The sequence below is a fragment of the Anastrepha obliqua genome, chromosome 1 (assembly GCF_027943255.1).
Source record: "Anastrepha obliqua isolate idAnaObli1 chromosome 1, idAnaObli1_1.0, whole genome shotgun sequence".
Classification (NCBI taxonomy): Eukaryota; Metazoa; Arthropoda; class Insecta; order Diptera; family Tephritidae; genus Anastrepha; species Anastrepha obliqua.
The window spans coordinates 124393988-124402571 of NC_072892.1; the positions used below are offsets into that span (position 1 = coordinate 124393988).

General features: G+C 38.8%; 3 protein-coding genes across 4 annotated transcripts; 1 reads left to right on the forward strand and 2 right to left on the reverse strand.

Annotated features, from left to right (window-relative positions):
* Nucleotides 1–1536: 1536 nt before the first annotated feature.
* LOC129235975 (dipeptidase 3) lies at nt 1537–4057 on the reverse strand. 2 transcript variants are annotated; one of them, XM_054870080.1, is made up of 4 exons: nt 3802–4057; nt 2610–3717; nt 2372–2547; nt 1537–2294 (listed from the first exon to the last, which is right to left on the reverse strand). In XM_054870080.1, the coding sequence occupies exons 2-4, from the start codon at nt 3612–3614 to the stop codon at nt 1949–1951; spliced, it is 1527 nt and encodes a 508-aa protein (XP_054726055.1). In that variant the 5' UTR covers nt 3615–3717; nt 3802–4057; the 3' UTR covers nt 1537–1948. The 2 variants fall into 2 exon arrangements, with proteins under 2 accessions (XP_054726055.1, XP_054726054.1); XM_054870079.1 differs by having other exon boundaries at nt 3798–4057.
* A 205-nt stretch (nt 4058–4262) lies between these two features.
* On the forward strand, nt 4263–5294 carry LOC129235978 (ribosomal RNA-processing protein 7 homolog A). The gene is made up of 2 exons (XM_054870089.1): nt 4263–4354; nt 4420–5294. The coding sequence occupies exons 1-2, from the start codon at nt 4330–4332 to the stop codon at nt 5196–5198; spliced, it is 804 nt and encodes a 267-aa protein (XP_054726064.1). The 5' UTR covers nt 4263–4329; the 3' UTR covers nt 5199–5294.
* LOC129235977 (integrator complex subunit 15) lies at nt 5241–6529 on the reverse strand. Its single transcript, XM_054870088.1, has 2 exons — nt 6393–6529; nt 5241–6324 (listed from the first exon to the last, which is right to left on the reverse strand). Exons 1-2 carry the CDS (start codon nt 6469–6471, stop codon nt 5300–5302), a joined length of 1104 nt encoding a protein of 367 aa, XP_054726063.1. The 5' UTR covers nt 6472–6529; the 3' UTR covers nt 5241–5299.
* Between the last annotated feature and the right edge of the window lie 2055 nt (nt 6530–8584).

The window sequence follows — 8584 nt, forward strand, 5'->3', positions numbered from 1 at the left end:
CATTTCTCATCTACTGTTTATGACTGCGTGTTGCTCAATGGCAAGCGAGATGTTGAAGACGACTTTCTTTGTTTTTTCGTTGAACTCGTGCGGCACTCATGCTCCCATCGAATTCGGAATGTCTTCCATCGACGTCAAAATTGCAATTTTTGAACTTTGCAAACAGTTCGTGCTGTAGACTCGCCTTCCGTGCTGTGACACCGTCTCCATACACGTAGCAAATGTCCCGGCCTACTGCGGCAGCTTTTTGACCTCGAAAAGAAGAGCAGGTGTCGAAAATGTTGATTTTTTCCAGGGTATTCCATTTCTAAGCCTCAAAACTAATAAACAATTAAATAATTGAAAAATATAATTAAGGGGTTAGGCGTGATCAGAGGCCCGAAAAAATTATGATTTTTAATATTTTTTTGTTTTTTGCTAGTCAATTGATTTATTTTACAAAAATAAAATCATAACATTAATACATCATGTTTCAACTTTACTTTAGCAAAATTCCAAAAACAAAAAATCGACAATTCATTGTTTAAAAAAAATTGAAATTTTTTGAGAAAAAAAATCCTTCGATCAGGTACGAGTTCTTGATGTTTTTCAAAGCAGTATACATTTTATTGAAATCTAGCAAGCGGTTTTTAAGTTGATCATAAGTTCAAAAAAAGTATTTAGTTTGAGCATTTAAAATTTTGCTATCGATTCCGGAGCGCCCGAGCGCCCTTTGTTAATTGTTGAATAACTCGAAAAGTATTTCTCGGATTCACTTCAAATTTTCACACAATATTATATTAAAGAAGAAAAAGCAAATAGCAAAATATCCAATTTTTTTAAAATTTTGACTACCCCTAACCCCTTAAAATAGTTTTATAGAACCGACAAAGTTCTATCGAACCCCTTCTTATCCTTGCCAAACAGCAAACAAATCGTTGTAAAATAAGAAAAAATATAAAAACGCTATGAACTTATTCCCCAACCCAATAGCAAATATCATTTAAAAAAACTGAGTTCCACGAAGCCGAAATTTTTTTATTTCCACTTGGTAAGATTCATGTAACGACTCATTTGAATTTATAGTCGGCCGAGAACTATCTTCCGCTTTAAGAAAAAAGTGTGATGATTGTAAATTTCTATTCATTTAAGAAAGTGTCCGCAGATAAAGATGCGTAAAAAATAATCTCACATCAAAAAAATACCATAAATATGAATATAGCATCACTTTAGAGGCTTTCGCCTTCCTGGTGGTCGCCTAAACTTCAGAACTGAGAAAAGCAAGCCATCTGCAGCCGTCTTGTTGCCGATAAAGGTGGTATGAATTTTTGACTAAAATAGTTTGCACTTGTCTTGATCCAGCCAATTACATACAACGAGTCTGGTGAACGGCGATGGGGAGGTGCTGTTGCAATTTTTAATATGATTATCTCATTTACTCCAAATTGAGATCGTCTTAAAGTAACTGCCGTTACATTTCAGCATATTGTAGTGACTCTCTGGCGGTTTTTAGATATACACTCATAAGGAAAATTTGAGACATTTTAATTGCATGTTTGTTGTTAATTTTTTTATGTTTACTTTCGTTTATTTTAATATATTTCATTAAATACTTAACACAATATTTTTAGTTTTCCAACATAGGGGGCAAAGGAGCAATAAGCACACGTACACGTACATATGTAAGTATTTAATACCAGCGTGAGAGTGCACACACAAGTGTGTCACTCTCAGGTGGCGTTGTACATTTGTAGGTAGTATTTATGTAACTGTGGAGTCATTATGAGAGTATCTTTGCATGTTTTTGCATTTATTTGTTTTCAAATATATATGTATTTATACCGTTGGTAAACGTAGAGGGGTTTGGGTGGGTGGAATTAACTGTATACTATGTGCATATGCCAACAAAAAAAAAACTCCAACAAAAATACTAGCTATTTTTTTAACATCATCTCAAAAAGAGCTTAACTTATGTCTCAGGATAGCGGCAATATGAAGTACTCTCCACCAATTCACGCGGTATCCAGTCCTCGTATAAGGGCAAGCGATTCTTCAGTGTCTCCACTTCACGCAGAATGCGAACAACATTGCCACCTATCAACTTTTTGATGGCGGCATTGCCCCAAACACGATCGCGTGCCAACTCAGCGAGAAGAAAAGCATAACTCTTGGGCGCACCACCCAGTCCAATATGATCAACGCCGGCTACCTTGCGTACATAGTTGATGGCGTTGATAGCTTCGCGTACAGAGAAGCGACGTTCATCACACCGTTCCAAATTCAGCATAATAACGCCACCATTATCCGACAGCAAGCTGGCGAGACAATGCATCCGCACAAGTGGGAAAAGATGTAAGGCAACATATTAATGGAAATCGTGGAAGGCACTTACCTTAGGACACGATCGGGTATAGAGGCTACGCTTGAACTATTGCAAACTGAAATCGGTACAGCGTTTAAAAGCAAAACGGGCGCTTTAGCGGTGTGCAAAGTGGTCACCATAGCCGCCTCTGACAATTGTGAAATCTCAATAAGCATGCCCAATCTGTTCATCTCGTACAGTACCGTCTGAAAGTGAACGCCTATGTACGTGCATACTAAAGTTACCAACTAGTTAAGTGCAGACAAACCTTTCCAAACTCATTGATAGAGTGTGTTGCGTTTTCTTCGAATAAGTAGTCGTGACTACGTATGCAGGCAGCTGCCCAGGGTGTTGTACATTCCAAGCTGGTAATCGATACAAAACGTGTGCCCAGCAAATACATTGAACGCAGTACTGCCAGACTGGCACCCAACGTATGGCCACCACCAAGACCCAACATTACGGCTATTTCACCTCGGATATGCGTCTGTTCCATTTCGTCTGCGGAGAGCACAATGTGCAAAGCATCCGTATTTGCTGTAATTCGACGTGCCTCATCGATGCCCTCCAGCGCCAACTGCACTGCATCCAAATACTGCGCACCACACGGCACTGAAATTGGCCAGAATACTGCGCCTACATGATTGCGACGCACCTCGCTTAGCATACTACTGCTGCGGTTGACAACATCACGCATGGGTGGCTGCCAAGAGGAGCCTTCAATTAGCGGCGATTCGGCCAGCAAGCGGCGTATAAAGGCGAGCCGCGCCTCCAGCAATGAGGAAGAACGCAACTGCAGCGCCAATGGAATGCCACCTGCCATGGCTATGCACACCAGCATTATACCGAGCACAACTATCAGTCGGCGACTACGCGTCGATCGGCTTGGCTCACTGCCCGCATCGCTGCACGCGCTCATTTTATAAGTGGCGGCAGCTATAGCGCCATTCTTTAATTTCTCACTGCCTAGTTTCGTAATCTCTGGCGGTAGTTCAATGTCCGCGATCTCTGTGAAGACAAAACATTGCTGCTTGCAATGTGGTTGATGCTCGTGTGATGGCGGCTGAAGCTCGTGCGGGTGTGCGAGTTGTGCAGGCGGTGGTGGTGGTGGTGGTGCAGGATTAAGTAGGGTGGTGAGTGCAACTTGCTGATGTTGTTGATGGTGCTGATGGTGCTGGTGCTGATGCTGATGCTGTGGATACTGATGCTGCTGATGATGGTGTATGGCGGCAGCGCATACTTCTATATATTCACGATTTGGCACTGGATTCATGCTACTGCCATTGATTGGGCGACTAGGTTAGAATATTGCAATTAAATTATTTTAGACGACTGTAAGCAATAAGCATTCAGTTACTCAGCACGTACTTTTGGCTCTGGAAGTTTCAATTTTAGTTTTATTAGCAAATTTAATTGGTTATTTACCAACAAGTGAAATAAATCCAGGAGCACTTACCTACACTTTTTGATATGAAGAAAAAGCTTTATTGATTTTTCATCTGACAAATGTCCTGCTCCTGCGCAATGGAGAGACGCGTGAAGTATTTGCAAACGGACAAATACAGCTTTTCGTCATTTTGTATGGAGCTTGGAAATTGTTTAGAAACCTTGAAAATTTGCTTTGTACACTAGCACTCTACCGACTTTTAAAATGGCATACGAAACGAAGAGATGCTTGAAAAAAATGCATTAACAGTGAAAAATCTATCGATTTTACAAATCATAGGCCAAGACTTGCTATTAATTAACTCATACATAAAATTTGTTTAAAATTTTTTGCATACTTTGCAAAGATCAACTTCCAACCGTTGGAATTAGTTGTTCCGTTTCAGTTCCATTTCATTCTCTAAATATGTTCAATAGAACTTCGGCGCCATTGTGAATAAATACTCAAGGCAAGAACAAGAAAAGGCAAACATCTGTTGTAAACAAACCATTGCACGTGCATTTTTATACCCAAGTGTATTTATTTCTTATTATTTTATAAAATGCCCGAAATCGAAGGCTATAAAGGTAATTAATAACTACAAACAAACCAAACCGTGCAAGTACAAAACTGAGATTAAATTTTCTTTTAGTGGTACCCCTCCGTCTCACTGCGGACCGGCCTCTGGAGCTCTGTCCACAGATTTTCATGCGCGAACACTTCATACGTCTAGAAGACGTAAACAAACCAAAAGGACGTACGCTCTTCTTACTCAACGTGCCACCTTATGTGACAGAACAAAGTCTGAGTGTGTTCTTTCGCAAAAGTGTAGATGTACCGAATAAAGTTAGCTTCGCTGAGCGACCAGGGCGAAACGAAAGCGAAATATGGCAACAAAACAATATACCGTTTAGCAGCTCGACGGTGCCATTTAAATTCAAAGTAGCTTATATAGTATTTCAGAAAAGTACAGGCGTTCAACGTGCTTTGGAAGTGAAAAGCATTGACTTGTTTAACACGGATGGCAGCAGTGTGCTAGAATCGGGTATGGAATTGTGGCACACAGAGTACAATAAACGTTTACTGGATGAGATAGAAGAGCAAGCACGCATTGACAAGTATATGGAAGCTTATGATGAACGTGAGAAAAATGCTTTGGAAGCGGCTAAAAATTCAAAGGCAGACGCGGATGGTTGGGTGACTGTTGGCAAACAAGGACGCGATGCCGGCTTTGAGCAGAAAGAGTCTGTAATAGGACGCTTGGAAGAGAAGATAGCGAAAGGCAAGAAAAAGAAGGAATTAGAAAACTTTTACACATTTCAAATACGCGAATCTAAGATGAAGAACATAATTGAACTGCGCAAGAAATTCGAAGAAGACAAGCAAAAAATTGAAGCACTGAAAAAGACGCGGCGTTTTAGACCATTTTAATATTGATGAAGAGCTAATAAAATTAAAATGTAGGTGTTATTTTTTAATTTTTATTTGTAAGTGAAATAAATTACATAAATTATAGCTTAAACCTAAGTTACTCAGACGTTTTTATTAGCTTTTATAACTATATCCATAAGCGAATGGGAAGGAAGCGTTTCTAACACACACAAGAGTTGTGGTATATTTCCGTACATACAATTGGCTGAAATTGGCACCTGCACTGCTTGTGCCAGACGCTCCATACTCTTTTGATAGGCTGCATCTTTCGCAGGGTCTACCTTATCAGCCAACAAGCGTGCTACATAAGCTTGCAGAGGTCCTACAATTTGTGCCAGATGTTGTGCGTTCAAGGCTGTCGGCGGGCCCGAGTTAACTATCTGCAACATAGTTTGCAACAGCCATACATGTAAATTACTATAAGTTGAACGATTCGAGAACAAGGGTGCCAGCACTACCCAACGTATTAGCCCAGCCAAAGGTGTAACAACAGGCATTGCAATAGCACCACTCGGCAACGCCAAAGGCTGCTGAGACGCCAAACACAAGGAAGAGTTTTCACTTATCCATTCCGTGAACACGTCTAACAAAGCATCGGGTGGTGGGGTCAACGCACCTGTTTGATCAGTCATATACAATTCTGCTACGGCAGTCATAAGATTAGCTGCAAAGTGTGGTGCAACCATAGGCAGCTGTTTGAATTGCTCCGAGGTTTTTCGTGAAAATGTTATAAAATCACTGACTAAACTCTGTGCCACTTCCAAACTTGGTTGACTCGTGCAACCTACTTGTTGCATCCAAGTACCTGCCGATGAAAGGAGAGGAGCTACCGATCCAGAAACTCCGGTGCTAATTAAGCGACACAATATTTTAGAACGTTGCGGCGTGAGGTTGCTGCCAAAGAGAGAAAGAAACACAACATTTCGTGTAGCATCCGGTCCCGGCTGAGAAAAAAACTCAATCAGAACGAGTATAAGTTGAAACTCTTGAAAAGAGTTCATTTGCGTCCCACTAAATGTTTGACCTTTGCGAACATCCAATGCGTCCTTAGGACGCTCCATAAACACAAACTCTGAGATAAGTTGAATGGCGAAATTTTGTTTACTGCGACTCACAACTATGCTCTCTGAAAATGAAGAAATTAAAGCGTAGAATAAATATAATTTGCATTGATTTGTGAACAACGTCCTCTACCTATACGTGGCAGCGCTTCTTTTGCACAAGCCGGGAAATCCAGCTTACGCAAATTGTGTTTGAAATCTGCTTGCGACATGTTGACTCCTTAGGCGCATTAAAAACAATTTGTTTATCTGTCATCCAAAAAATTAAAACTTTTTGAATTGTCAAAGCCGGAAAGTGAGGAGCTTATGTATATCGATTGTAAGCACAACTAGGTTCGTTCGATTACTTTCTCATCAATAATTTTTGTACAAGTAATCGAAATTGTATGGAATCCACTTAAGAAATGTTTGTAATAAAATTATACTAATTTTCATTACTACTTCATACGCATTTTTATTTTTTTAGAAGCAATCAACATATCAAAACACATAAATAAGCTAAACATTTTGAAATACAAATTTTTAAATATGAAATAAAACTAATATAGCACAATGCTACAGACACGTCCATAATAATAAGATAATTTAACATTGTTGCATCTATAATGCGGACACTAAATTGAACAATGTGTATCTTGTGCTAGTTATCATAATAGGCAGACGTGAAATTAGTATTGGCGCATAATCAAAGCAAAGTCTGTAACTTAAAAAAATTTAATCAATTAGTTTCGCTTCTTAATTTAGTTTTTTATATCATAAAATTTTATGAAAGCTAAATTTCTTCAATACAACTGAATTTTTGAAACTATGTTGTTAATTTACATAGTTTCATTCAACATGAATAATCCAGCACTCCAATACTGTATTATGGTAGAATTACAATTTTCCTTTAATAAAATATGTTGTTTTTATTAAAGAATAAACTTATTCAAACTGGGCACCTAAGTCTGGTCAGACAAGTCTGGATATGCCGGGTGCCCGACTTTCGACGTAAGTTTAACATCTTTTTATCATAGCTAACGACTTGAGCTTCCAGGTGGTTGCATAAAATTGATTTTCTATCGATTTATGGATATAACATATTAAGAAGGATTCTCAAGCAGGACGAAAAAAAGGATTACAAAGTTACACCTTCGGTTGGGCCGCTCGTGTCTTGCTGAGTATTTTGGCTTGTGAAAAAAAAGAATAGTTCTGTCATCATTTCATATATTACCATACATTTCATTGCAATGAACTTTTTCTTACCTTCTTCGAAATGAGTCAAACTAAAGTATATTACAAAACCAAAAAAATCGTTTTTTTCACAAAACAAAATATTTTCAGCGACTATTTTTGCTTCTGTACAAATAAAAAAGGTAAGAAATGGAAAATATATACCTGCAATCTTAAAAATGAATAATAAATGTGTTGCATTGGTCAGATATTCCCACAAATGTAAGTACGTAGGGTCTGGCCAGACCTGGTTGCCCAACCGCAGGTTTTAAAAAATATGTACAATGGGGGGTTGATGATCATAGACTTCACACTTTTTCGTGCCATACTGCTGTATTTCTCCTTTTTTATATCAAATAAAACACTAACCATTCATTCATCCTTTTTAATGAATTTATGCTAATATTGTGTGCATTCCTGGCTTTCCACTCTCTCTCTTCTTCTGCTTTCCTTTTATTTATTTTCTGTACCGACGTCACGGTCTTGGCATGGCGCGATCTCGAATTGTATCATCCTTGATTCTGAATTGTATTTTTTGAATTAATTTACCATTTAATTCCCTTTTCAAAAGCTGTATGATCTTTCAGAGAAGGGGACCGTTGAGCACTTTCTCTATAAATGTCCAGGTTTGACAGCTAGACGATTAAGATCACTGGGTGCTCCTTTCTTCAACAGCCGGGGGCAGTGTTTCAAGCTAAATCCCTTCAACCTTTTTCATTACAGCTACAGATTGACTGTAGATATTTGCCAGTTGGAGGTATTAAATGGTACCAAAACGGCGCTTTAGTACTACTTGGGGAATGCCACACTGATACTTCAGCCATTGATTTAACATGACAAAAAGTCTTCCTGAACTTCTTCAAATAAATCTGTTCGTTCAATTTTGCTTTTGTGTGCCAATTCTTCGAGAATGCTTTGTTCCCCACGAAACCATTAATTTGCACACAATCTGACAACTTTCTGAAAACAGATATTGTTCTGTCGTACATTTTGATGCCCTTCAACTGAATTCATCGAACACAGCTTGTGTTTTCAATCCATTTCTTTTAGTCTCTGAGCATCCCTTTGTTTCGAATATCCCACTACGTTGCCAATTACGTGCAACATGTTGTT